This window comes from Marmota flaviventris, chromosome 18 (assembly GCF_047511675.1).
Source record: "Marmota flaviventris isolate mMarFla1 chromosome 18, mMarFla1.hap1, whole genome shotgun sequence".
Classification (NCBI taxonomy): Eukaryota; Metazoa; Chordata; class Mammalia; order Rodentia; family Sciuridae; genus Marmota; species Marmota flaviventris.
Genome location: NC_092515.1, coordinates 2,775,362 through 2,802,738, shown reverse-complemented (window position 1 = coordinate 2,802,738; position 27,377 = coordinate 2,775,362). Strand labels below are relative to the sequence as shown.

The window sequence follows — 27,377 nt, the reverse complement described above, 5'->3', positions numbered from 1 at the left end:
CACTCCTGTAACCCCAGCAGCTCAGAGGCTGAGGCAGGAGGATGACACGCTCAAAGGCAGCCTCCAGCAACTCAGCAAGGCCCTGAGCTAGCTAGTGATTCCTTGTCTCTAGGTAAGATACAAAGGAGGGCTGGGTGTGGCTCAGTGTTCAACCACCCCCGGGTGCAATCCCTGGTACCAAACAAGAAGATGAAAGTTTACTGAAGAATTTGAAGATTGTCTGAGTTTTCGCCTCAGACTTCCAGAAGCCCTCAGTAGGGTTTAGAGAGAGCCGCAGGATAATGAGGAGCAGGGCAGATGGGTGATGCGCAGGGGAACTGCCCCGCCCTGTCTGCACCTCACAGTGGAGGCTGGAGTAGCTGGCTCTCTGCTAAGGGACCCTGGACGTGTATTTTCAGTCCTGGGAACTGAACCCAGGGTCTCTTTTACCCTGGATTTACATCCCTGGCTGCTTATTTTCAATTTGGAGACAGGTCTTGCTACAGTGCCAGGCTGGCCTTGAACTTGTGGTCCTCCTGCCTCAGCCTCCTAAGTCGCTGGGATAACAGGTGTGCACCAAGGCACGTGCTGGGACCCTCCAGGTTTCAAGGTTATCCTATAAGTATTCACTCTGCTGTTGTCTCCTCAGAGGCACCCGATGGTTCTAGGAGGAGACAGAGAATCCGGGAATCCTCCCAGCCTGGATCCAGGTCCTTCTTGGGCAGCTCTGTGTGGTCAGAGTGGGGGCAGCTGCAGGACTAGGGTGGCATTGAGGTGGGGGCCAAGCTGCAGGTCTCACCTCCTGTCCATCATGGGGTCCTCCCTGGGCTCTGGGTCTTAGAGCAGATCTGTGGGGTACAAAATGCAGAGAGGCCTTGGTGTATCCTCCTGGTCCTCCCATCAAGAGCAGAACAAGGCAGGGTATTGGTGAGGTCACTCAGCCCTCTCCCCATTAGATGCAGGCAACTAGCCCACCAACACCAGGCCACCTCCACCTCCCCAGGGTCCCCTCTAAAGCATGGCCCCGTCCTACCACATCACCTCTCGGCCATCTCCTGAAGGTCAACAGCCCTGGGCCTGAGGAGCAGGGAGGTGGGCAGCCAGTTAAGGAATGGGCAGGGGTCCTGGTGTCCACCATGGTCCTCAACACCCCACAGGTCAGCCTGGGGAAGTGGACCTCACCTCTGCACCATTCACCCCATCAGCTCTCATGACCCCGTCCTGGCCCCTTTGGACCTGGGTTTGATGGAACACCAGTGACAGTTAGCACAGAGGACAGTGCCAGGGAGACCAGCTGCCCCATGTCCACTGAGGGAGTCAGCTTGGTGGCCATCCTGGAGGACCTGCTGCGTCTGTCACAGCACACCCCTGAGCACCTGTGCTGGTGGCTGTGTGAGGGGACCACAGTGGCCTGCAGCGTGTGCTGGCTCCTGAGTCCCCAGCCCTCCCCCCCAGCCACTCTCTCTATTCCAAGAGGCACCCCCAGGTCCAGGAGCAGTGAGCACCTCTGTGCCATCAGGGAGCCAGGAAGGGACGAGGACGTCTAGCCCAGGTCCACCCACACTCCAAGTGCTGTTTGCTGCTGCCCTGGGAAGAGGCGGAGATTCTGGCCAGAGCAGGAAGGTCGTCCACCTCCTGGGGCTGAGCAGTTCCCTGGGAAAGCACTTGTGTTGGCCAGAACCACAACCTGGGCCTTGAGGATTCAGGTTGTGTTCCCGAATCATGTGGCCCAGACGGAAAGACATGACCCATCCCCACATGGACTCTGCCCTCCCAGGACTCTGCCTGTCCCTAGTGTTGGCCGTGGCAGGTCACCCTGGGCTCCTCAGTGCATGACCTCAGCTTCCCAGGGCTCCCTCCTCCAGCCTGGGCTCTGGAGGCCCAATGTCTTCAGGGGGGACTTTCCACCATGTCCTCTGCTGCCTCCCCTTCCAGGGCACAGCAGGGACAGGAGGTTGGCGAATTGGGGCCACACTGGGGCCAGGATGCAGGAGCTGAGCAATGAGCAGGATGTGGTCACCAGGACCTTCACACCCTGCAGGGTTGCTGCCTCCTCCCCACAGCAAGGTGACAAGATTCTTCTCACCCCAGCAAGGGGCCGGGGGTGGGCAGCTGTCCTCTCTGCTGTGGAGGGGACAGTGCTGGGGACCTGCCACTGCAAAGGGGGGAGATTGGATAGAGGGGATGCTGGCCTTTGTCCCTATCACAATGAGAAGAGGCACCAGCAGTTTGCAACCTTGGGTAGTGGGATCCAGACCACAGGACAATTAGCTGTCTTTCTCCTGATAGCAGGGACAGTGCCCCAGGATCTGCCTTGGGGACACTTCTGCCCAGGGAACCCCACCACAGGACCTGTGTTTGTGGACAGCTTAGATCAGGCTCTGGGCCTCTCTGCAAAGGGGCAGGTGTGGTGACCCGGGCAGTCAGTCCAGCCCAGAGACCAGCATCCTGAGCTCCTGGACACAACAGAGACAACCAGCAGACACGGCACCGCCCCAGGGCACCAGCCCCATTCCCAGGGCTGACACGTGAGGACCCGCTGGGGAAGGTCCACAGCAACCAGGGCCATGGCTCCTGAGCCCCAGCACCTCTGGGCGCATTCAAAGCCTCCAAGTGATGGACATCTTGTAAAGGCCCGAATCCCAGGAGACCCAACCAAGGGTCAATGAGAATTTTCTTCACCTTGGCATGGTTCACTACAAACAGCTCTAAAGTCAGCATTGAGGGATTCCCTATAAGAGATCCATACTTCAGCTCATCATATCACATGTATTTGAAGTAGGTACGCATGAATTGATACATAAATTTTCTAAATTGAGAGGCAGGACCTCCCAAATGTGCTCAGCTGGCCTCCAACTGTGATCCTCCAGCCTCAGCTCTCCAAGGAGCTGGGATCACAGGGGTGTGCCACTGTGCCCAGTGACGATGTTGTCTCCTCTGCACAAAATCTGAAAGTTTTCATGAAACCCAATTTGTCCATTTCTTTCCTGCTGTTGCCTGGGCCTGCAGGGATTTCCACAGGCCACTGTCCAGCCCAGAGCTGTGGCTTTGCTGTCTGTGCGTCTGGAGGTTGGTCGCACATTCAGGACCCACAGCACTTCTCACCCTCCCTCCCGTGTCAGAGATGGTCCAGGCCCCAGTGGACCCTCAAGTGCAGGCAAAGCACGGCCTCCAGGAAGGGCTGAGAGCCATGCTGTCCCTGGCCGGTTCACCCACTCACTACACAACTGCTGAGCAAATGTCACCAATGAAATGAACTGAGGATCCCTGTCCTGCACACGCCATGGAATGAAAAGTAGTAGCTTTTGTGAGTGTTCACAGCACTGTCCTGGGTAGATCTCTCCATGACCTTGTCATCACTCTTCTTTAACGTGTGTGTGTGTGTGTGTGTGTGTGTGTGTCACAGCAGGTGCTCAGCTATGGTATGAACTTCATGGAGATAAGCTTGTTTCTATTTTCATAAATAAACAACTAACAAAAATTACTCTAACACATTGGCTTATGAATATTTTAATTCCATATTGTTTGTGGCGAGATGAACGTGAAACACTTCCATCCCTAGGATTCTACTGACCAGTCCTTGACCACCACAGAGTCTCCTGGGTATTGGAATTGCAAAGGGCTAACCAAGACCCAGGAGGAAACATCTGGTCACTCAGATTCCTCTGACATTGTCTGATGGGTCAGAAGAATCATTTCTTCCTCTCTCTCCCTCCCTCCCCCTCCCTCCTTCTCCCTCTCTCTCTCTCCCCCCCTCTCTTTCTCCCTCTCTCTCTGTGTCCCTCCCTCTCCTTTTCTCTCTCCCTCCCTCCCTCTCCCTCCCTCTCTCTCCCTGTCTTTCCCTCCCCCCTCTCCCTCTCTCTGTCTCCCTCTCTCCCCCTCCCTCCCTCCCACTCTCCCCCCCCTTTCTCCCCCTTGCTCTCTGTCTCTCTGTTTTTAAGGTGGCTGTTTAAGTCACCTTTTGCATCACTGTGACAAAGACCTGACAAGAACAATTAGAGGAGGAGAAGACTATTTGGCTCACAGTGTCCGAGGCCTCAGTTCCCAGTGGCCAACCCCACTGCTCTGGGCCCCAGAGGAGGAGGGCATCATGGCAGAAGGGCCTGGGGCAGGAAGGCAGCTCAGGACGCAGCAACAAAGCAGCAGACACAGCGTCTGCCCACCAGGGACCAGACAGAAACCCACAGGACAGCCCCAGGGACCCCTCCTCCAGCTGCACCAACCTGCCCACAGTTATTGCCCAGTTACCAATCAGGGCATTAAGCCTGGGATCAAGTTACCAGGTGCCACAGGACTCCTCCCCTGATCATGTCACCTCTGAAAGCTCTTGCATTGTGTCCTACGTGAGCTTCTGGGGACAAGTCACATGTAAACCATCACAAGTGCTGAAATTCTTGACTTTAGTCTTAAGAACAGTCTGCATATGCTCATTCTGGAGACTAAGAGGTGTAACAGGCCGACCACCAAGAAGGAGGCTGGGGCCTGGGACAGGGGAAGAGAGTTTCTTGATCCTGGGCCGAGACCAAGACTGAACCCGGGAAAATATAAGAGTCAAACAGACTTAGAACATTCTTTTATATCTGCTTTTTGAAAATGATTCCTGCTAAGTGTGAATGTGGTACATCAAGAGAAATAACCCTGGGAGGTTAGGACACAGGGGTGTATGGCCTTGTGTTCTAAGGACTCCAACTTTGAGGTTTTCTTGTAGGATCCCTACATTTATTTGTTAATAAATGAAAAATTAAGTTTGCGTGATTTTAGGCACTTAATTCATGGACATAGTAAGTAAAAATGTAGTATCAGAAAGACCAGTAGAAAATTTAGAGATCCTCATTGTTATACAAATTTACATATAAGAGGAAGTGAAGGGAAAGGGAAAAAAACAAGGGGGAGAAATGAATTACAGTAGATGGGGTAGAGAGAGAAGATGGGAGGGGAGGGGAGGGGAGGGGGGATAGTAGAGGATAGGAAGGGCAGCAGAATACCACAGACACTAGTATGGCAGTATGTAAAAACGTGGATGTGTAACCGATGTGATTCTGCAATGTGTATTCGGGGTAAAAATGGGAGTTCATAACCCACTGGAATCAGATGTATGAAATATGATGTGAAGAGCTTTGTCATGTTTTGAACAACTAATAATAAAAATTAAAAAAAAAAGAAAAGTTAGAGAATAAAGGGAACCATCAGTAAGTCAAGAGAAGGTAAAGAAGAAGGGGAAGAGGAATAATAATTATAGCACACAGTAGTGGCAGGGAGGAGGAGGAGGGGAGGGGGGAGAGGAAGGGAAGGGAAGGGGGAGGGGGAGGGGAGTTAAGGGGAGGAGGAGGACAGGGGGAGGAGGGAAGGAGGAGGGACAGAGAATAAGGGGAAGGAGGCAATGGAGGAGGGAGGGGAGGAAGGAGGAGGAGAGGGAGGAGGAAGAGGAGAGAAGGAGGGAAAGAGGGGAAGAGGAAAAGAGGAGGAGAAGGAAGGAGGAGGGCATTAGAGAGGAGGTGGAGGAGGAGGAGGGGAGGGGAGGAAGGAGGAGGAGAGAGAAGAGGAGGAGGGAGAGTCGGAAAAGTAGGAGGGAGGTAAGGGGAGGAGAGGGATCCTGAGGGGAGGGAACGAGGAGAAGAAGTGAAAGAGGAGGAAATGGAGGAGGGGAAGGGAGGTTAGAAGGGGGAGGGGAAGGAAGGAGGAGAGACCTAAAAAAAGGATGAGGAGGAGGAGAAGAGGAGGAGGAGGAGGAGGAGGAGGAGGAGGAGGGTATGAAGGAGGAAGTGGAGAACAGGAAGAAGGAGCAAAATAGAGGAAGAGGAGGAGGAGGAAGGACAGAGAGGGAGAGGAGGAGAAGGTGAATACTGACAGGAAAAGAGGAAGAAGAGGAGGAGGAGAAAGGGAAGAGGAGAAGAGGAGGAGGAGGACGGAGGAGGAGGACAGAGGAGGGAGAGGAGGGAGAAAAGAAGGGAATGGGGAGGAAGATGAGGAGGAGGAGGTGTAGAAGAGGAGGAAGAGGAGAAGAGGAGAAGAGGAGGAGGAGGAGGAGGAGGAGGAGGAGGAGGAGGACAGGGCAGTGGGAGCACCTGGAGGGGGGTTCTCTGAGGACCCTGAGGACAAGGAGGTGTGAGCTGGGGACTCCCTGTCCCCTCCCTGGGAGCTGGGTGAGTGAGGACCCCCTGCCGTCTGTCTTTCCCCTCCAAATCTCCATGCCCCTGGGTGTCGGTGCCCCTCGCCCACCCCCTGCCCCTCCCTGTCCCTCCCTCTGTTCCTCTGTCTCTAGGTCCCCAGGCTCTGCTCCCACTGGGCTCCTGGGTGGCTCCAGGTCTGCTGCTCCCTTTCCACAGACCCTTTCCTGAGGTGGGCAGGGGACCCCTGCAGGCTGCCACTCAGCCCAGGTCATGCTGCTGCACAGAGGGGTCCCAGCCGGATGTGAAAATCAGCAGGAAGGCAGGTGACATGGGACTCCCCAGGGTCACCCCAGCACATTTTGAACTTTATTGTAAGTTTCCTTTGATCAAAGTCACTTCATTTCTGTGTGTCATCAGCGGGATGCACTTTCCCATCACACACTTGCTCACTTGCCTTGTGACACCTCCCCTTGCCTGTTGGTGACTAGGAGAATAAAATGGCCAAACGTGGCACGTGGTTGGGTACCAGTTATTGTGACTGGGAATCAGGTGACTTCCAGCAGGTCGCAGATGCTCCTGGCCATGCATGTCAGGCCCCAGGCTGGCCGTGACACCCAGCTGCATGTCCATGGGCTGTCTAGTGCCTGCTGGTGTCCCCGTGTCCCTGTCCTTGCAGCGTGGGATCTGAGTGGTGTCCTGGGCTAGTGGAAGGCCAGGGTGGCGTAGTCACTGCGCAGAGCAGGAGATTTCCCTTCTTGGGAGGAAGGAGGAGTGGCTGTCCCCTCTCTGAGCTTGAGGTCCTTCAGCAGGGCGTAGGTCACAACTTGGGAGGATTCAGATGCAGCCACCTGGAGTGAGGGCAGAGTGGTGACAGGTGAGGCTGGAGCCTGGGAGCCTGGGCCCTGGAGGGGACAGGACCCACATGGCAGCCCTGCAGGCTGTCCTCTCCCTCTGATGTGTCCTTCATGACCAGGAATGGCCGTGACTCAGGGGATTAAGTGGACACTCCACGATGGCCCTGATTCTGGGCACAGGTGACTGCCCAGGGGTCTTCATCTGCAGGGCTCTGTGGAGGGGACAGAAGCAGGCAGCTCCTGAGTCCACTCTGGCTGTGCCCCTCACCTCCCACAGGGAGCTGGAGGGACCTGCAGCCAGCAGTCAGCTCTCCATGCCCAGCAGAACTTCCAGGGGCTTCTCAGGCTCTGCCAGAGCAGAGGCACCTGCAGGACCGAGCCCTGCCCACCTCTGCCCCTGCCACCTGTCACACCTGCTCCTCATGCATCACCTGCAGCCACCTGGACTCGTGCCTGCTGGACAGGTCAGCCTGTGCCCACGGGCCTCACACTGCTGCTCCCTTGGCAGGACCCTCTTCCTGAGATGCTCTCAGGCCTGTCCCTGTGGTGAGGGCTCTGTCCAGGGTCCTCCCCAGGGAACCCTCCTTGACTGTCCAGTTACCCCTCCTGCTCCTGCCCATGGCCCTCCGCCCACCTGGCTCTGTCCTGGGTTCACAGCCGTCGCCCTGCCTGGTCTCCCCACGCCTGTCTGCCTCTGCCCCGTCTGTCTGTCCTGGGGCTGTCCTGTGTCTGAGCACCAGGCTGTGTTTGCTGCTGCTGTCCCCAGCCCCCAGTAGAGCCTTGCCAACAGCAAACCCCCAGGAGTCGGCCATCTGTGTGGCTGGGAGGGGGCCAGTGCAGGGCAGGGCTGTGGCCAGGTCCACCTCCTACTCAGGAGCAGGGGCAGCGAGCTCAGCAGGGGAGGAGGCAGAGGAGAGAGGCCAGCGCCCAGGCCTCAGGGCAGGAGGCCGACCAGAGCCCTCAGCACTATCAGTTGGGAGGAGAGAGGAGGGCAGCGGGCAGAGAGAGGAGGGCGGGGGAGAGGGCGGGTCACCTGGTGGCCTTGGGTGGCCTCTGGGGAGGTGACAGCAGTGCTGAGCCCTGTGTGACGAGAAGAAGGCAGACCTGTGAGGCCACCACGGGCTCTTGCTGGGTCTCCTGGGTGGTCCTGCTGCTCAGGGTGACAACCAGGGCTCCCATCTGTGTGCCCTGAGCACAACTGGCTAATTCCCCTGGGACGCCACCACGTCTCCCCCTCCCCACTCACCTGCCTTCCTGCATTGTCCCCGACACTGGTGTCCCTGGAGGAGGAGGAGGAGCAGCAGGAGGAGGGGAACTGAGACCCCCACCAGAATCTTCAGACTCCTTCCCAGTCCTGGGCACAGGTGTGAACGAGGAGCCACGCTGCTTACCTGAGCACCTACTGTGTGCCAGCCCTGCTGGTCTTTCCACCTGCCACCTCCAGCCCTGTCACTCAGGCATCATGGCACTGCCACCCACTCCCCATGCACAGATGAGGAAACTGAGGCTCAGAGGGGGGTCCCCTGCCCAGTCACCCAGCAGGAAGCAGCAGAGCAGGGGCCTGAACTGGGGGAGTCTGACTCCCAGTCTCCTTCTCTCCACCAGAGCTCAGCCCTGAGCTGGAGGGAAAGAGCCTGACACCCCGATGGCCCTGAGCCCCTCCCCTGCTCAGTGTCACTGTCACTGCACACAGGGGACAGAGCCCTGCAGATTCAGGTCCTGGAGGCTTCCCTGGAGGCCCCTCTCCCAGCAGGGCACAGCCAAGGTCAGCCCTGAGAGGCACTTGAAGGTCAGGGCCAGGCCTCTCCTCTGCCCTGGGAGAAACTGAGGCCCAGAGGGGAGGGGCTGGTCCCCGTCAGCATCTCCAGAGGGGGCTGCTCCCCCTCAGCTCAGCCCTGCCCTGGACCCACCTCCCACCAGAGCCCCTCACTCACCACTCTGGGGTCCTGGGTCCGTGGGGGTGAGGGGCTGGTCCTCAGGGCCTCCTGGGGTGGGTGGGAGGTGAGGGCTGGGTTGCCTGCCCCCCACTTCAGCTGGCTGCTCCTCCCCAGGCTGGGCCCAGAGTCACCTCTGCCTGGACCTCACCCTCATGCCTCCCAGCCCTGAGCCCCAGGACCTGAGATCCCTGACCATTCTCTGCAGTGCCCTGGACACAGTTTAGCTGAGTTTGTAACTGGACTTTGTAGCTCAGAGTGATTCTTGGTTGCCCAAGAATGCAGGACACTGTCTGCACAGAGGCCCCTGAGACTCACCAGCTGGTGACCTGGGTCCTGAGGGTGGTGAGCTGGGTCCCCCAGAGGGTCCTGGGAATGGGGACAACAGGAGGGTGAGGGGTGCAGCCTGCCGCTGGGGACTGTCTCTGCCCATCCTCCTACACCTGCCTGGCCTCCCCAGGACCCTCCTGTGCCCACCTGCACCTTCCTGATTCCAGGGATGGGTGGGTGCACAGGCTGGAGGACCCCGTTGGCCCCTCCTCTCTGAGGGGTGAGTCCCACTGGCCGACCCTCCCTAGGGCCCCTCACTCCCATCCCACCCAGAGCTGTCCTGGGCAGGGCCCTGAGGGAATCCTTGAGCTCACAGAGGATGGGGTCAGGTCACTCCCCTGAGACCACCAGGTCCAGGGGGGCACTGGGCCGTGACAGCAGGTAGGGGGATGAGCTGTGAGAGCCATAGCACCTGTAGGTCCCCCCGAGGGCTGAGGTCACAGCTCTCATGGAGAACTCTGCCTGGTACCATGGGGCTCGGTACTCTGCTCTCAGACGCAGGGGGGGATCAGCTGCCCCCTCCTTGCACAGGAGGAAAGTGTCCATCTTGATCTGTGACTGACACAGCAGGGTCACGTTCTCCCCTGAGGACACTGTGGGACCAGGCTGCACTGAGAGGGAGGGTGTGACAGGGGGCTGTCCTAGAGAGAGGAAGGAGGGTGAGGGTGGCCCCAGCTTGTTCTGAGCTGAGACCTCCCCAGGGCCTCTCTCTGAGGACCCTGTGCTCTCTGTCTGTCTCATTGTCTCTGATTCTTCCTGTCCCTGTGTCCCCCTGTCCCTGTCCTCTCTGCCCCTCCCTGTCTCTCTCCCTACTGAGACTTGTCACCTCACCCTGGCCATCACCTCCTGGGGCTCCCCAACAGGGCTGTGCAGAGTCTGGGTCCCTGACTGCACCCCTGGGATCCTCACATGTGACCACAATGTTAAGGGGGTCACTGGGGGCTGACCACTCAGAGGAGAGGCTGTGTCCACCGTAGCATCTGAAACAACCCCTGTGTGGGCTGCTCACAGGGCCCAGCAGGAAGTCACCCTGAGAAGCCCAGCCTGGGGCTGCTGGGCATGGCACTGGGGGAGGTCCTGTGCCCCTTCTGGGATAGAGCATATCGGTCATAGCCAATGTCAGTGTGACACTGAGGGCCAGGTTCTCTCCAGGGGCAGGACAGGGCAATGCTGGACAGAAGGGAGGGCTTCCTGGACACCCCTAGAGGAAGAGGAGCCTGGGCTGAGGGCTGGACCCTGCCAAACCCCTGCCTCCCCGTCCTGCCTGCAGGTCACACTCTCACACCCTGAGTCTCTGCCCACAAGGTCGCAGCCTCACCAAATATTGGAATGAAAGATGGGAATTCCTTACCTGAGACCAGGAGGTTTAGGGGGTCACTGGGAATTGACCACACCTGGGGTTTGCTCCTATAATAGCCATAACATGCGAATGTCCACCTGTGGCTGGGTGTCACGGAGTCCACAGAAAACTCGGCCTGGAACTGCCCACTGGGTTTTTGCTGTGAGTCCAGGGTCCAGGTGAGGTTGTGTTCTCCTTCCTTCGCCAAAATAAAGCCATCAAACTCCTTCCATGAGCCACACTGGAGGGTCACCTTCCCTCCTGAGGTCACCACAGGGCTGGGCAGGGCTGAGAGGCTGGGTTTGCTGTAGAATCCTAGGAGAGAAGGAGGCAGGTGTTCATGGCTCCCTCCTCCCCCATTAATGGGCTGTGAGACGGACACCTGGGGGCAGACCCCTTTCCTGAGGCAGAGCAGGGGCCGGGACCCCTGAGTGTCCACTCACCTGTCACCACCAGCTCTAGGCGTTCACTGCGTTGTAGTGAGCCAGCAGGGCTCTGATAGTAGCATTGATACTCTCCTGCATCCTGCGCAGTCATGGTGGGGATGGGGAACATGGCCCTGTTCCCTGGACCCTGTAAGGGTCTTCTGCATGTGGCCCTCCACGTCCTTTCCATAATGAGACAGTACTTTTGGGCGTCCAGTGATCCCTGACACCAGAGGGTCACTGACCTTCCACGGGGAATGACAGGGCCTGGTTCTGCCCACAGAATGGGCTTAGGGAGGGTCCCTGCAAGAAAACCAGAGGCTGGGTCCTGGCCTGTCCCTACCCCAGGTCCCACTGCCCTACCTTGTCACCACCCTCGGCCCAGGCTGCTCCCTTCTCTCCTGAGACCCCAGGGCTGAGCCTGGGCAGGACGTGGGCGGCTAGCAGGGCACTCACCTGAAGACCCCCGGGGACGCTCTTGCAGACTCAGCCCTGGAAGAGAGGTCCCCGTGAGGAGCTGGCATCTGGGTGTTGGGGAGGATTATTGTTCCTTGTGCTCACAGCAGCCATTTGGTACCATATGAGACTAAGAACTGAGGGCTCTCTGTGAACCGGCACCTGGGACCCTCCCCACCCAGCCTGTGTCCCTCCCTCCACCAACACTGACCGAGGCACAGGAGGACAGGCAGGGTGGACCTCATGCCGCCTGCTCTGAAGACTCCAGCGTCCAGAGAGGAGAGTGCAGGCCCTGCAGGTCAGACAGCACGGAAGTGGTAAGCAGGGGCTGCTGCTGACCTCTGGTCCCCATAGGTGTGCTCCCACCAGATGGGGACGGCCCCTCTTGGCCCATCTCTGGTTTCCTAAAGGCAGGGTTGAGGGCTTTCCGCCCCTTGGGAACATCTGAGCACAGATCTGAGGTCCCCCCTGACCCTGAGGCCCTCATGACTGACCTGAATGCTGCCCGGCCAGGTCAGGGCCCAGGCCCCACCTGAGTCGGCCCCACACAGGCTGACTCCAACCCAGGATTAAGTCCTCAGAGGATCCAGGAAGGGAATGTGGGGGTCACTCCTAAACCAGGAGAAACATGCCCAGCTACTGAGAAGGTGGGTGCCAGGCTCCAGAGGTCCAGCAAGGTGGAGGCCTGCACCCTGCCCTCTGGGAGCTGGATCAGCTGATGGGCTTCAGGGCTATTTCCCAGTGCAGCCCACCATGGCGCAGCCTGTGCAGGAGCAAACCCCTCCCTCAGCAGCTCTGGTCTATTTAAGTTGATGGTCTCTGGTGTTTTGTTGCAGTAGCGCAGAGCTGACTGACACAGCAGCTGAAAGGAGCGAGCCCTCCTCCCTGCACCAGGTCCCCGTGCTGCACGTGAAATGCTCTGTTCTGGGGTGTGGGGGAAGAGGCGTCCCATCTGCTCTGGGGTCCATGCTCCAGCCTGTCCCACCAACAACAGAGCGGCCTGGCTGAGAGCTGAGGTGGGCGTCACCACCCCTGAGCCTGGCTGTCCTTGTAGAAAAATGCTCTTCAGCCTAAACTGGATGCTCCACACTGTGCCAGGTGGGGGGGACCCTCCTGTGGGGCCTCGGGAGCTCTACTTGGCTCATCACTTCCTGTGTGTCCTGGCTGCAGGGTCCGGACAGCAGGGAGGGGACGGCTGAGGGTGAGACTGCACAGGGGAAGGAGGCCACAGGACTAGGGTGGCAGCTGAGGTGAGGGCTGCAGATGTCACCTCCTGTCCTTCACGGGGTCCTCCCTGGGCTCTGGGTCTTCAAGGCAGATGTGTGGGGTGAAGGGGGAGCCAGGCCCTTAGCATGTTCCCCTGGTCCTCCATCAAGACCAGAATGGGGCAGGGGTGTGCCTGAGGTTGCTCAGCCCTCCCCCCTAGATCCCAACAACTTACTCCAGAGGCCCCAGGCCAATCCCCTTCTCCTATCTAGTCCTTGGCCCCATCCTGCCATATCACCTGTAGACAGTTTCCTTCTGCTGGTCAGCAACCCTGGACCTGAGGAGCAGTAGGGTTGGCACTCAGTTAAGGAATGGGCAGGGGTCCTGGTGTCCACCATGGTCCTCAACACCCCACAGGTCAGCCTGGGGAAGTGGACCTCACCTCTGCACCATTCACCCCATCAGCTCTCATGACCCCGTCCTGGCCCCTTTGGACCTGGGTTTGATGGAACACCAGTGACAGTTAGCACAGAGGACAGTGCCAGGGAGACCAGCTGCCCCATGTCCACTGAGGGAGTCAGCTTGGTGGCCATCCTGGAGGCCTGCTGCGTCTGTCACAGCACACCCCTGAGCACCTGTGCTGGTGGCTGTGTGAGGGGACCACAGTGGCCTGCAGCGTGTGCTGGCTCCTGAGTCCCCAGCCCTCCCCCCCAGCCACTCTCTCTATTCCAAGATGCACCCCCAGGTCCAGGAGCAGTGGGCACCTCTGTGCCATCAGGGAGCCAGGAAGGGACGAGGACGTCTAGCCCAGGTCCACCCACACTCCAAGTGCTGTTTGCTGCTGCCCTGGGAAGGGGCGGAGATTCTGGCCAGAGCAGGAAGGTCGTCCACCTCCTGGGGCTGAGCAGTTCCCTGGGAAAGCACTTGTGTTGGCCAGAACCACAACCTGGGCCTCGGAGGATCCTCGTGTGTCCCTAGATCATGTGGCCCAGAGGGAATCGTTGTGGGAAAATCACACAGAGATGAACCATCCCCATGTGGACTCCCCCTGCAGGGCTGTGCCTGTCCCTAGTGTTGGCCGTGGCAGGTCACCCTGGGCTCCTCAGGGCATGACCTCAGCTTCCCAGGGCTCCCTCCTCCAGCCTGGGCTCTGGAGGCCCAATGTCTTCAGGGGGGACTTTCCACCATGTCCTCTGCTGCCTCCCCTTCCAGGGCACAGCAGGGACAGGAGGTGGGTGAATTGGGGCCACACTGGGGCCAGGATGCAGGAGCTGAGCAATGAGCAGGATGTGGTCACAGGACCTTCACACCCTGCAGGGTTGCTGCCTCCTCCCCACAGCAAGGTGACCAGCTCCTCACCCCAGCAAGGGGCCAGGGGTGGGCAGCTGCAGATGAGACCTGGGTGCAGCTCCACCTCCTGCTGACCACCCCATGTCACACTGCAGGCCTGTCGTGGCCGCGCACAAACCTCGAGACATTGCTGCATCTCACTGCCTTTGTTGGGGCCTGTGGGGTGCAATGGATTCCATGCCACAGTCCCAGAGTGATGAGGGTCTCCTGTTGATCACAAGTAAGTCACAAGCGTGTTCTGTGCTCCTGCTGCTGTGTCCCTGTCAGGAACTCCAGGTCAGCAGAGGGGGTGCCCTTGACCTGCCTTCCAGGTCCTGGTGTCCCAGGTGGCCACTGTTTCCTGACCTTTGCCTTCTCCGCCCTCAGGGAGATTGCCCCTGAGCCTCCCTGGTGGCAGCTCTGCTGACTCTGCCTTCCTGACCTTTTTTGAGTTAATAACTCTATTTTATTTATTTATATGTGGTGCTGAGGATGGAACCCAGCGCCTCGCAGGTGTGAGACCAGCGCTCTCCCGCGGAGCCCAGCCCCCGCCCCCTTGGCCACCTTTCAGTACCTCCATTTATCTGATATCTTGGATTGTTTCTTCTTATTTCTCTGCGGCACTGAGGAAGGGACCCAGGCCCTGGGGGTGCTCTGCAGGCCTCTCCCATGAGCTACGGCCCCAGTTTTGTTTTGTTTTCTTCTTCCCTTTTCATGTTGAGTCATGAGTTTCCTCAGTTCCCCAGTCGCCTTGAGCTTGCCATCCTCCTGCCTCGGCCTCCGGAGTCGCTGGAATTAAATCCCTGGGCCCCTGAGCCTTCCTGGTCTCTATAAAGGGTTCACTGTTTCCTTCCATCTCCTCCGTCTCCTACTATAATTGAAATGAGTAAAACATCCTCTTCTAACTCACAGCACTTTTCAGGTTTTGATGCTGAATTGCTGGGTCATTTTTGAGAGAGACTCAGGTGCATCTAGAGCTCAGAGACCATGGTACCTATTTGTCTGCATCAGCCCTGAACCATTTCTCTCCGTGTCACAGGTGCTTCATGGTGGTGCGTCCCCTGTTTCTCTCTGGAGATGCTGCGGAAGTCGAACTCTGCTCAGTGCTGAGGGCTCCCTAAGCCTGGAGGGATGAACCCTCTGCAGAAGGCCATGGGCGCAGGCATGGTCCTGGGTGGGGCCCTTGTGACAGGGGTGGAGGGCACTACACCTCCCACCAAATCTGCTGCTTCTGGTGCCCAGTGGCCGACTCCTCCCACAGTCCATTATCTCAGAGGAGGACGTGGACAGCACAGAGAGGGAGACGCTCCCCCTTCAAAGCCCTGTGGGGCCTAGTGAGGCTTTGGGCTCCTGAGGTCCCAGCTACTCAGAGGCTCAGGAGCCCAGGGACGTCTTGAGTCCAGGAGGCCAGTGTGGGCAGCACAAGAGTCCTGCCTCAACAACAAGCAAACCCTCAGCAGATACAGTGTGAAGAGCAGAGACCAGCTGCTGTCCCACTGGGTGGGGCTGGGTGACGGCTCCCCGTGTCGAGGCCCTGGTGTCCACCCCAGCCCTGACAAAGACACGCCTCGAGAACCAAGGGGAACCTGAACCAAGTGGAACGCTGACCTCCAGAAATCCTGCGTCCTGCAGAACCACACTGGGAACCCCGTTTGTCATCTCATGAGTCTCCAACCCAGCCCTGGGGACTGCTGTGAACACACCCATATCATCTACTTGTAATTTGCAGAGGGTGGATCTTCAGTGTTCTCACCACGGAAAGGAAAAACGAGAACAGTAGCTGTGGTGCTGTGGGTGTGTTCATGAGCTCAGTGTGGTGCTCATGTCACACCAGAGTCACATCCCAACACAGGAAATTGTCCACCCTAACCATGATCAATTTTTGTTCATCTTTAACATGGCAATGAGTCTGAGAAGAATCTTCACCATGACCTTGGTGTCTCCCAGAGTGGACAGGCCTCAGCGTGGGTTGCTCCTTCTCTTTCTCCATGGACGGTTACATGAAGGAGGGCTGGGGAGGGGCAGTGGGGAGGCCTGCACCCCACCCAGCACCAGGAGAGAAGCTTGAGCCAGGTCAGGCATCTCTGGGGTTTGAGAGAAGCTGCGTGAGGTCTCACACCGTGGCCATTGCTCACCCCCTTCTCGTCCTGGGCTGAGATCAGCATCATCCCCTAGAGGGGGCAGAGGTAGGACGGGGCAGCTGCTGGGTCTGGCAAGGCCTCCTGTCTCCCCTCTAGGGTTTCCTGGTCCCCAGTGTTGGCCCGTGTCCCCCCTTCCTCCTCTCGGCCGTGTGCTGTGGGAGGACCTGGCAGGTGGTGGGCAGAGCCTTCAGCTGTCCACACTGGGGAGGGGACTCAGAAGGAAACGGTGCCAGGACCCTTTCTCCCTCCTGGGTCCTAAGATCTCGTCTGGACCAGGGGTTTGGTCTCTGGTCCTGTGTCCTTGAAGATGAGCGGCTGAGTCTATTTTCTAATCTTCTGTTCAGTGTTCATCACTTCAAATATATGAGGGTTTAAAAATGACCACTTCACAGCCGTCATCCTGAAGGGAAGCGTTCACAGCCCTTCACATTAGAAAGGAAGCAATGTGGAAAAATGTCATTTTCATTCTTTGGTACAAAATTATAGAGAAAATGTGTCTCCTTCCTTGGGAGTAAATCCTGGGCCACCTTCAGGGCAGCCAGCAGGGCACTGGGTGGACAGGAGGCTGGAGTGGGCCTGGGACCATCACAGAGGCTGAGGGCCAGGTGGGGGCTGCAGGGAGAAGGTCCCCAGCAGGAGCCCAGGCCCTGTGGGCAGAGCTGTGTGCTGCAGGGGACCAGCCTGGCTCAGAGGTTTTCTCTGAGAATCCCAATGAGGAGAACAGGATTTTCAAGGTGGTGTCCTCCTCAGGTGTGAGGCCATCTCTGTCCTGCACCATCTCTGAGCAGCACTGCAGAGGGGGCTCCTGTTGAGTCCCCAGGCCCACCTCACCCAGGACGTGCCTGCAGCTGGCTGTCCCCTTCCTCAGGGTGTCTCACCTCCTGTGCTCAGACTCTCCAAGGTCCTGCTCACATGGGCAGCAGGGCCACCCCTTCCTGAGTTTCCACCTTGGCAGCTGATGGGGGCACCAGGACCCGCCAGCCACGCCCACCTGGATGAGGTCCCACAGGGTCGCCTGGATGGTGTGGCCTGTGGGCAGGACAGAGGGTCCCTGAGGGCTGGACAGGTCACACAGGCCCTTTAAGCCCCAGCTGGGTGTTGGTCCATCTGCACCCTGAGAGGGAATTCCACAGCAGATCATCTCTCTGAAGCTCTGGCTGGTGGTGATGGCCCAGAGTCAGGAGCTGCTATGAATTAGGAGGGCAGAGGAAGGAGCAGCTGGGGTCGTGGGGACCCCCTTGGCCCTGCACTATCTTCTCAGGAGAGCACTGTGTGGCCCTGGCTGACCTCACGCCCCATTGAGGCTGAGCAGCCCGTGGCCCCTGCTCACTGTTCCTCAGTGGTACAGCTTACGACAATCTCGGGGACACTATGGTGATGAGACTTAGAGGGAAGATTATGGCATGAAGTGCCCACATTAAAAAACAGGAAGATCTCGGGGTGCAGTGGCACACGCCTATAAACCTAGAGGCTCAGGAGGCTGAGAAGGGAGAATTGAGAGTTCAAACCCAGGATCAGCAAAAGGGAGGCACCAAGCCACTCAGTGAGACCCTGCCTCTAAATAAAATACAAAATAGGGCTGGGGGTGTGGCTCAGTGGGGCATGCCCGAGGTCAATCCCCGGTAGCAACAACAGCACCAACAACAAGGAGACCCTGGAAAATCCCAAACAAAACTCTAATGGTACATCAAATGGCCCTAGAAGTACAGAAACAAACTAATTCCAAAATCAGTATGAGACAGCAAATAATTAAGACTGAACTAAAATTAATGAAATAGATAATTAACAAACTCAAAGAATCAATGGAACAAAGAGTCAGTTCTTCATAAAGATGAACAAGGTTCACAAACCGTTAGCCCGAATGACCAAAAGAAGGAGAGGGCAGACCCAAATCAACATCATTGAAGACGGAAAAGGAGATATCACTACAGACACCACAAAATCTAGAGGATCATTGGGGTTATTTTAAAACTCTATCCTCTAATAAATCAGAACATATAGAAGGTACAGATATATTTCTAGACAGATTTGGCCTGCAAAAATGAAATAGGTTGATATAGAAAACAGACTAATATCATGCGAAGCAGTAATCAAAAGCCTTCTGAGAAAGAAAAGCCTGGTACCTGATGGATGCTCTGCTGAGTTTCTATCAGACCATTAAAGATGGACCAATGCAACATTCTTCAAATTATCCCATGAAATAGAGAGACAGAGAGCACTCCCAAACTTACTCTCTGAAGTCAATATCACCCTGATATCAAAACCAGATAAAGACACATGAAGAAAAGAAAACTACAGAACAATATCCCTGATGAACATAGATGCCAAACTTCATAATATAATAATAGTAAACCACGTTCCAAACACTTTAGGAAGACTGCTGCATACCATGATCAAGTTAGATTCGCCCCAGGGATGCAAGGTTGGTTCAACATATACAAATCAGGAAATGTAATTCATAACACAAATAAAACCAAGGGAAAAATCACACAATTCTCTTGATAGAGCAGAAAATGCCCTGGACGAAATTCAGCCACATGTTCATGTTAGAAACAGTGAAGGGGGCTGGGCATGAGGCTCAGTGGTAGAGCACTTGCCTAGCAGGCACGAGGCCCCGGGTTCAGTCTCCAGCACTGCAAATAACAAGCAAAAAGACACGGATGAAGCTAAGGACAGAAGGAACTCGCCTGAGCATCATGAAATCTGTATGTGACAAACCCAAAGTCCACAACATGCTGAGCAGAGGGAAACTGAAAACATTTCCTCTGAGATCAGAAAGAAGAAAGGATCTGGGTTCTCACCACACCTGTGCAATACAGTTCTTGAAACTGTAGCCAGAGCAATTAGGCAAGAGAAGGAAATGAAAGGGATACAAATAGAAGAAGAATGAGTCCAAGTATCTTTGTTTACTGTTGACATAATCTTATACCTAAAGGAACCAAAACACTGCACCAGAAGACTTCTAGATCCGATAAAGAGAATGTGACAAAATCTTTGCCAGCTTCTCTTTCAATAAGGAATAAATAAAAACAATATTAAATAACTGAAAATACATAACACCCCAAAAAGTAATAACCTATTCAATAAGTGGCCAAATGACATGAAGAGACATTGCTCAAAAGGAGAAATGCAAGTGGCCAACAATAATATGAAAAAAGTTCAACATCTTTAACAATCAGAGACATAAGTGAAATGACACTAAGATCCCACACAAACTAGTTAGAATGGCCATCATTGAGAATACAAATAACAGTGGCTACTGGAAAGAATGTGGGGAGAAAGGACACACATGCCTTCTTGGTGGGGCTGCAAAGAAGCTCAGCCACTTTGCAAAGCCGTATGGAGATTCGTCAAAAGACTAGGGTGAGAACCACCACATGACCTAGGGACCCCAGTCCTTGATATTTATCTAAAAGAACCAAAATTAGCAGACTATAGTGACACAGCCACATCAATGACTAGATCAGCACAATGCACAATAGACAAATTATGGAACCAGCCCAGGTACTTGTCAACAGATAAATGAATAAAGAAAATGCAATTTATACCCACAATGGAGTTCTACTTAGCCAAAAAGAAGAATGAAATTATGGCATTTTCTGTTAACGCTAAAGAGAAAAAGGGAATAAAAAAGGGATCTTACAAAAATAGAGGGAGAGTTGGGGACCAAGGATCAGGAAGTGGGGAGGGCAACAGGAAGGACCTGGGGAGGGAAGTGGACCGGGTCATGCTGTATGCAGTGTGAACAGACCTGGATGCATATCAATTTATATGTAACAGAAATGCACCAACTAAAAGTAACTTAGTAGAAAGAAGACCCACCAGTAGAGTGAAGGAAGGCAGGGGAGGGGGGTGGGGGAGGAGGGAGCCCTGGGGATTGACATGGGCAGACTGCTGTGTGCACTATGAACATGTCAAATGAACCCCACTGTGGTGCCATCCTACTCGGCACTGGTGGATATTACACACATGGACTGCACAGCCCACTCAGGTTTGCAAGAGCTTGAATTCACTGTTACCATGCAGCAGGGGCTTCTGGAACCTGGTAAGTAAAGGTGTGGGGGGGGTCTTCCCTGATCCTCAACCAGGCTGAGTCCTGGGCTTCCTTCCTGCCCTGGGATCCCCGAGGCCCTGACACAGCTCAGGTCTGCGCCGCCATCAAGGTGAGACCAGGGCTGTGCTCAAGGCACTTGGGGACCGTCCCTTCCACTCTGGCCTGCTCTGCCTTGGTCTAGTCTTTATCTACACTGGGACACCCTCAAGGTGTCAATGTCCTGTTTGGACTTTGGCAAATGCTCCCTTAGAGGCTCAGCAGGAGTGTGGTTCCCACACTGAGCATGAGGACATCCAGCTTTCGGGGTCTAACGTCTTTCCCAGGACAGACAGTGGCTCTTTGTGGAGCTGGTGGGACGCCAGTCAGTCTGTAGCAGGGCCTGTGTTCTGCCTTGTCCCCTAGATTTGCAGTGAGGCCACAGGTCAGGGGACACTCAGCACATCTGAGCACAGGTCAGAACTGTCCCAGGCAGCCGAGGCCTCCCTCTGTCACTGTGGGAAGAGGAGAGGAGGCAGCGACCTCTTCCTCTTTCTGTGGGGCATGATGTAGACACCCCCGAGGGCCCAGCCAGCACATCCTGTCCCCTGTGTCCTCTGTGGGGCCCAGCTCCAGACAGGGAGGCTGCAGGACCTGAGCCATGGCCCCCTGCTCCATTGTCCTCCTGGCCCTTGGTGAGTCCTGGAAGGTGGGGACTGGGTGGGTGGAGGTGACAGGGCAGGAACAGGTCCCTTCCCTGCACAGGCCTGAGCCAGCAAACCCAGCACACTCTATGCCCTCCCCCGGGGCTGCCCCTCACCTCTGCCCAGGCTCAGTGTGACCAGGGAGCACTGGGTCCTAGAGGCCGACACCTGGGTTGGGGACAGGCCCAGCCTTGGGAAGGACTGGGCAGCCAAGGGGCTCTTGGAAGGGGTCCTGGGAGGTCTCCCAGCCACCCCAGAGCAGGAAGAAGGCCAACCTGACCCTGGGAGCAGGTGGCCTGGGAAGCAGGGAGGCTGAGTGCCCAGGCTCCACCAGGCCCTGCTGGCCCAGCTCTGGGGGAACCGGGGTGCTCTTCTCACTGGGCTTCTCTTCCAGGGCTCTGCCTGGGCCAGGAGATCCACGCACAGGAGGGTGAGTGCAGGTCCCAGTCCTCCTCACAGGGGCAGCTGTGGACAGGGGCATGTGGATCCAGGAGCCTGGGGACCTTAACAGTGTCCCACGCGTGGGCACCCCAGTGTGGCCCCCAGCCAGGTCCCTGTGTCTCTGCCTGTCTCCTGTGGTTTCCTGGGCTGAGCACAGTGCTCTCCCCTGACATGGTGGCTGTGTGTCTGGGGACGTGGCAGGATGCTCTGATGGCCCACCTGGGCGTGGGTAGGTGGGGTCAGCAGGCCTGGCCTCTCCCACTTACCCGTGTTGGTGGAGAGCGTCCGTTCCTGCCCCTCAGCAGTTGTGCACCCCACACCGTTACCAGCCACAGTCCCCACACAGGCCAGGGGCTGTCCTCCAAGAGGCCCCTGGACTCGCTCCACCTCTGGCTACAGTGTCCTGAGTGACAGGCACCTGGGCTTCTCCCACCCTGGGCCCTGTGGGTGGGGCAGGGGCCCGAAACCTGTCCTAGGTCTCAGCCAGGTGCCCCATGTCCCAGGGAGCACAGTGTCAGCTCCTCTGTGCCCTGATGTGCCCAGGGACACTTGTGCAGGGTCACAGCTAAGGACCTGGACAGGGTCTCCACCTGCCCGTCCTCCCTCCCCAGGAGGCTGTGTCTGTGCCTCTCCTGCTCCTGAGCTGTCAGCACACAGAGGGGCTCTGAGTGGACAGACAGGGACCAGGACTGAGGGAGATGAGGGGAGGAGATGGACTGGGTTGGCCCAAGGGTGAGATATTCCAGTGGGCAGAGGGGTCTGAGCAGGAGGCCAGCTGTGCAGCAGGTGACCAGCCAGCAAGTGCTAACAGACTGAGAAGGAGGGGACAGTGTAGAGGACACCCAGAGGCAGAGGCTCAGCAGAGGCCCCTGGACCTGGCCCAGGGCAGGGAGGGGTGGGCACAGACACAGCAGGGCCAGGATGCCCAGGCTCCCTGGGGACCCCGAGCCAGACAGGATGCACCTGGGGTCAGGTCCTCCTCACCAGGTGGGAGAGCAGCTGCAACAGCAGGGAGGATGTGCACAGGAGGGGACACAGGGAGGGGACCCAGGGAGGGGACAGAGGGAGGGGTCACTACAAAGGGACATAGGGAGGGGACACAGGGAGGGGACACAGGGAGGACACTTGGAGGAGACAGAGGGAGGGGACAGAGGAAGGGGGACACAGGGAAGGAATGTAGGGAGGACATAGAGAGGGGACAGAGGGAGGACAGCGGGAGGGGACACTACATAGGGACATAGGGAGGGGACACAGGGAGGGGAAAAGAGGAGGGGACATGGGTAGGGGACATGGGTAAAGGACATAGGGAGGGTGAAACAGTGTTGGGACATGGGGAGGAGACACAGGGAGGGGACACAGGGAGGACACAGGGAGGGGACACAGCAAAGGGACTTATGGAAAGGACACAGGGAGGGAGACCCAGGAGGTGAGCCCAGGGAGAGGGATGCAGGGAGGTGGGTAACTGTGGAGCCACAGAGTGACCGCAGCTGCACAGCTCTGTAAACTGCCCAAGAACCTTGGGCTGTGCACCTGAATTCAATCTGTGGCACAGCCACTCCTCCCAGTGGACGCTGAGCCGCTGTCTGCTTCCTCCCAGGGGCCCTGCCCAGACCCTCCATCTCTGCTGAGCCAGGCCCTGTGATCCCCCGGGGGAGGCCCGTGACCATCGTGTGCCGGGGCCCTGCTGGGGCTCAGGACTTTCGCCTGGTGAAGGAGGGAAGCTCCCAGATCTGGGATAAGAGGGCCACGTCGCCTTCTGAGCGAGAGGCCAGGTTCCTGTTCCCCTCCATGAGTGAGGACACTGCTGGGCGTTATCGCTGCCGCTACCTAAAGTCCACGTGGTCTGAGCTCAGTGAAGACTTGAGCCTGGTGCTGAGCAGGGAGGACGTCACCCAGGCCCCCACCCCAGTCCCAGGTCAGCCATCAGGTTGGTCCCCAGGTCCTGGACCCTGTCCCAGCTGCCATCCTGTCCACAGCCTCCTGCCCCCACCTGACCCCAGGCCCCTCCCTCTGCACAGTGTCCCCTCAGCCTTCATGCCCTGAGGTCCCTGGAATCCTGGTCTCATGGGCCACTTTGGGTGATCTGGACACAGGTCCAGCATGGGGAGGGCATAGAGCTGGCTCTGCTGCTGGGTGGGGAGGGGTCCCCAGAGATGGCTGGGGGCAGACCCCTTCCAGAACAGTGTCTCTTCACTCAGATGGAGGGTTCACTGTCTTTCCCATGGGGCCAGAGCCTGGGTGGCTGAGGGTGACATCTGGTGTAGTCCCCTCCCACTGGGCAGGTCACCTGGCCCAGGGATAGCCCTGATCACGACTGGAAGGGGCACTGGGGAAGCTTTGGGATGTGATGGTCCATGTCCTGTGTGTGCTAAGTCTGGAGTTAGTGATCAGGAGGGTCAGCCCATCCCAGAGAGGGACAGGGGACATTCTCCATTTAAAGCCAAGTATTCTCTCCCTTCTCTGTGAATTCTGCTGTAACCCAGACATCCTGGGGGCCAGATGCACAGTGTCCAGGGGTGGGACAGATGTACAGTGTCCTGGGGTGGGGCCCTAGTCAGTTCTGGGGGCGCTCACTAGTTTATCCTGAGGCTTTGACTGGTCCCCAGTATCCTGGGTACTTACTGGTGACACAGGACCACGTAGGTGAGGTCAGTGCCCAGACCCTGTGACCCTGTGTACTGGGTGAGGCTCCCCACACTGCGTGCCCATGACCAGGACGTGCTGGTGAGTGCTGGTGGGTGCACAGCAGGATCAGCTCAGGTGCCCTCTGGGTCCCCAGGTCTCCTTGCCCACCCTGGGGGTCTGCAAAGGTCACCCATAATCCAGGGTACAGGAGAGGGCCTAGGCAGGAGTTAGAGGACACTGTGGGGGGTGAGGGACGGTCCACAGGAGCCCCAGAGACCTCAGGTGTGTGACTCTCTACCTGTGCTCCAGGCAGGCACACAGGTACTGGTGTAAAGCAGGTCAGCTCTGTAGAGACCACCATGATCTCCACAGGTGCGGCAGGCACCTGGCGGGAAGGAGCCTTGACATACCCTGCACCTCTCAGGATGTGGCCCCAGGGCAGGGAAGTGGCTCCTGGCAGGTGACAAGGTGTGGAGTGGTCATGTTGATGCCCACCCCATCCTGACCCCAGACCATCATGGTCACCTCTGCCTCCCTGTCCATGTGACAGGGTGGAGTGTCCCCCACTGTGTGTCCTGTTGGTCCAGCTGTCTGGGTGGATCAGTCTCACCTGCCCCCTCTGCTGTTTGCCTGGAACCTTCCAGGAGGAGGAGACCCTGTGTGGACCCTCGGTCACCCCTTCCCTGTCCCCATGCTGTGGGGACCCTGGTCCTGTCAGGGCTTCCCCAGTGTCTGTGAGGTGACGTGTCATGGTCCTGTGCACTGAGACTCCATTAGGACCTGCAGACCCAGAGCTCTGTCAATCACCAGCTCAGGAGGTCAGCTCCAGGGTGCACTGGGCTGGGGATGCACCTGGGACCCCAGCCCCATGGACTCTGTGTCCTGCTCACTGTAGCTCAGCACTGTGTCCCCAGGTGACCCTGGGTGTTGGGGAGGAGGGTCACCCAGTGAAGGGCAAGCAGAGTCCATCCATCCTGCCCTAGGGACGCACACACAGGGGTCACCTGCCCTGACCCCTTTCCCAAGGCCTCAGATGCTGGGGTTTGGGCTGAGAGGAGGGATGGGGACACCCAAAGGTCCAGCAGACGTCGGGCTGGATGAACTGGCAGAGCAGAGACAGCCCTGGTCCAGCCCTGGTCACACCTCTGCCCTCCCCTGGCTGGTTCTCACAGTGGGCTGTGGGCACCACCAGGCCCTGAGCTCTCCTCTCATCCTCATGTGGCAGAGGCTGCTCGTCCCCTGTTTTCTCCAGGGTGGCCTTGGCCTTAGACATGGAGCTGAGTTTGATCGAAGGCAGCTGTGTGTGCTCCAGTCACCTGTCCCCAGGGCCCTCCTGTTCCCTGGGAGACCTGGGAGGGACACAGGGAGCAGGGGAGGTGGGGCAGGGTGATCCCAATGATGGACAGTCAGGAGAAGGACTCAAGAGGCCAAGGTCAGCCTAGGGGAGAGGCTGCCCAGCCCTTCACCAGCCTCTGACTCCTAGGAGTCCCAGGTGACATCAGCCCCCACCCACAGGAGTGAGCTCCCCCACAGTAGGTCACCTGGGACTCTGCATGGGCTAGTGCCCACGGGGACAGGTTCCGGCCTGGAAAGTGGGGACTGGCTCCTATTTCAGGGCCCTGGGGTGGGTCTTGGCCACCTGCCAGTGACCTGTCATGACAGTCAGCCGTGTCCTTCTGCTTCCAGCCTCCACCCCACAGAACTACAGGGTGCTGAACTGTGTCCGCCTGGGCCTGGCTGGGCTGGTCTTGGTGGCCCTGGGGGTGCTTCTGGGAGAAGCTTGGCACAGCTGGCTCAGGTCACAGAGAGAAGAGAGCCTCCCCCAGAGAGCCTGACCCCAGGGCCCAGGGGAGATGCCCCCAGGACTCAGCCCTGTGAGCCCCAGGGACCCAGAGGCCACCATGGACTGTGCACTCTGGACCTGGACACTCTGCCGGGTCTGACCACGTCCTCCACCTGCACCAGGGAGCTGCGTGGACACTTCTCAGCTTCCCTTGGTGTCAGCTCCTGTGTCCCAGGGTGGCCTCCACGCTGGACACCCAGCACCTGGGCCTGGCCCACACCTTCCTGGTCTCCCGTCCCTCTTGGTGCATGATCCTGAACTACTTCTCTGTTCATGTCCCTCCCATCCACTGTCCTCCTCGTCGTCGTTTTGTGCTCTAGCAGCTCCCATGACAAGCGAGGGCCATTTCCCCAATCTGTCTTTCCTGCCTTGGTGAGGTCAGCAGTTGGGGCTTCCCTCTCTCACCTGAGCAATGACCTCCAGGTTGGGAAGTCTCAGCTCCCCACAGGACATTTGCAGCTGCCTGCTGGGAATCAGGAACTTGTCCCCAGCCCTGCCTTTCCCAGAAAGTCTACCTGACCCCAGCCTTAGCCACATAGGTCCCCAAACCTGCTTCCCCTTTGATGAATTGACCCCTCGTCACCCAGACTCTGTCCGCCATGGCAGTTTCAGACTAGAAGTCTTTCCTTCTGACATGGCGTTGGTATTTCTTCTCACTTTGGGCTTCAATTTGCATGGAATCCCTCTGTCCCATCACTCTCTGCCCATGTGGGTCCTGGGAGCTACAGGGCGTCTCTGATTGGCTGCATGGAGTTGCACATTATTTCAAGATCTCTGCAGTCTCCCTGTGTGTGTTGATCAGAGATGTAATTCATTCACATTCACTGTAATTATGATAGGTGAGGACTTAGTATGTCCACTTTGTTAATTCTCCTGTGATTTTTCTGGTGTTCCTGGTACCCCTCTTCCTCTGGCTACAAGAGGGAATTATTCTAACTATAGATTTTTAACATACTCCTGCCTTTAAGCTTTATGCTAGAGGTTAAATGTCCATCACCATCATGAAACCAGACTTCGGAGCTTCTCTACATTTTGCTTTACTGTGAGTTTGTACTTTCATTCTTTTTGTGCAATATTTAACCTGGAGACCTCCACTCAACATTTCTTGAAAGGCAGATAGAGTGGGGATAAGGTCCCTCCACAGTTATTTCTCTGGAATTCCCCTCTCCCCTTCACTCCTGAAGGAAAGTCTTGTTTGGCTTTGTTTTTCTGTAGCACTTTGAATAAAGCATCCCAGTCTTTCCTCCCTCAAGATTCCTGCACAAAGACCTGCTGATTGTCTTTCCAGGGTGCCCTGGAGGGTGGCACAGGGCACTGTTGTAGGCACAGAGTGCAGAGGGGCCTGCTGCAGTGGGGAGGACTAGGCACCTCTAGGTAAATGCAGCTCTAGTTTGGCTTATTGCAATAATACCTAAAGGATCAAACTGCTTCCCAGGCTCTTGTCCGAGTTCTAGAACAAAGCTTCAGAGCACTGACAGGAATACAAACACATCCTGCACCTACAGAGTAAGGGAACACTGTCTGGCCTCCCATCCCCCATTACCAGACAGGCAGGGGGAGGAACCACAGCACCCGTCCACAGAACACCTGGGGTTGATCTCACACTCCTGGGCCCACCACAGGGACCTGGC

At 57.2% G+C, this 27,377-nt stretch overlaps 2 protein-coding genes and 1 long non-coding RNA gene across 3 annotated transcripts; 2 read left to right on the top strand and 1 right to left on the bottom strand.

Moving 5' to 3' along the window:
- Positions 1 to 6,413: 6,413 nt before the first annotated feature.
- On the bottom strand, positions 6,414 to 14,596 carry LOC114083579 (leukocyte immunoglobulin-like receptor subfamily B member 3). The gene is made up of 14 exons (XM_071604744.1): positions 14,537 to 14,596; positions 14,102 to 14,404; positions 13,076 to 13,129; positions 12,932 to 12,970; positions 12,564 to 12,634; positions 11,639 to 11,719; positions 11,428 to 11,463; positions 10,990 to 11,274; positions 10,559 to 10,861; positions 9,551 to 9,848; positions 8,878 to 8,933; positions 8,190 to 8,297; positions 7,977 to 8,023; positions 6,414 to 6,937 (listed from the first exon to the last, which is right to left on the bottom strand). The coding sequence occupies exons 3-14, from the start codon at positions 13,084 to 13,086 to the stop codon at positions 6,791 to 6,793; spliced, it is 1,482 nt and encodes a 493-aa protein (XP_071460845.1). The 5' UTR covers positions 13,087 to 13,129; positions 14,102 to 14,404; positions 14,537 to 14,596; the 3' UTR covers positions 6,414 to 6,790.
- LOC139702735 (uncharacterized) lies at positions 14,116 to 15,910 on the top strand. The gene is made up of 2 exons (XR_011705325.1): positions 14,116 to 14,203; positions 15,002 to 15,910. It is a non-coding gene; the product is annotated as an uncharacterized lncRNA (long non-coding RNA).
- Positions 15,911 to 20,534: 4,624 nt separating this feature from the next.
- On the top strand, positions 20,535 to 26,995 carry LOC114082667 (leukocyte-associated immunoglobulin-like receptor 2). Its single transcript, XM_071604754.1, has 4 exons — positions 20,535 to 20,828; positions 21,232 to 21,267; positions 22,876 to 23,205; positions 25,590 to 26,995. Exons 1-4 carry the CDS (start codon positions 20,795 to 20,797, stop codon positions 25,736 to 25,738), a joined length of 549 nt encoding a protein of 182 aa, XP_071460855.1. The 5' UTR covers positions 20,535 to 20,794; the 3' UTR covers positions 25,739 to 26,995.
- The last annotated feature ends 382 nt before the right edge of the window (positions 26,996 to 27,377 follow it).

Coding starts and splice junctions, on each gene's coding strand:
- LOC114083579 (XM_071604744.1), bottom strand. Junction 9,849..10,558: donor CCTAAACCTCCTGGTCTCAG/GTAAGGAATTCC, acceptor TCCTCTCTCTAG/GACAGCCCCCTGTCACACCC. Junction 6,938..7,976: donor AGGCCACCCAAGGCCACCAG/GTGACCCGCCCT, acceptor CCCTCACTCCAG/GTGGCTGCATCTGAATCCTC.
- LOC114082667 (XM_071604754.1), top strand. CDS start 20,795: ATGGCCCCCTGCTCCATTGTCCTCCTGGCCCTTG. Junction 21,268..22,875: donor GGAGATCCACGCACAGGAGG/GTGAGTGCAGGT, acceptor GCTTCCTCCCAG/GGGCCCTGCCCAGACCCTCC. Junction 23,206..25,589: donor AGTCCCAGGTCAGCCATCAG/GTTGGTCCCCAG, acceptor TTCTGCTTCCAG/CCTCCACCCCACAGAACTAC.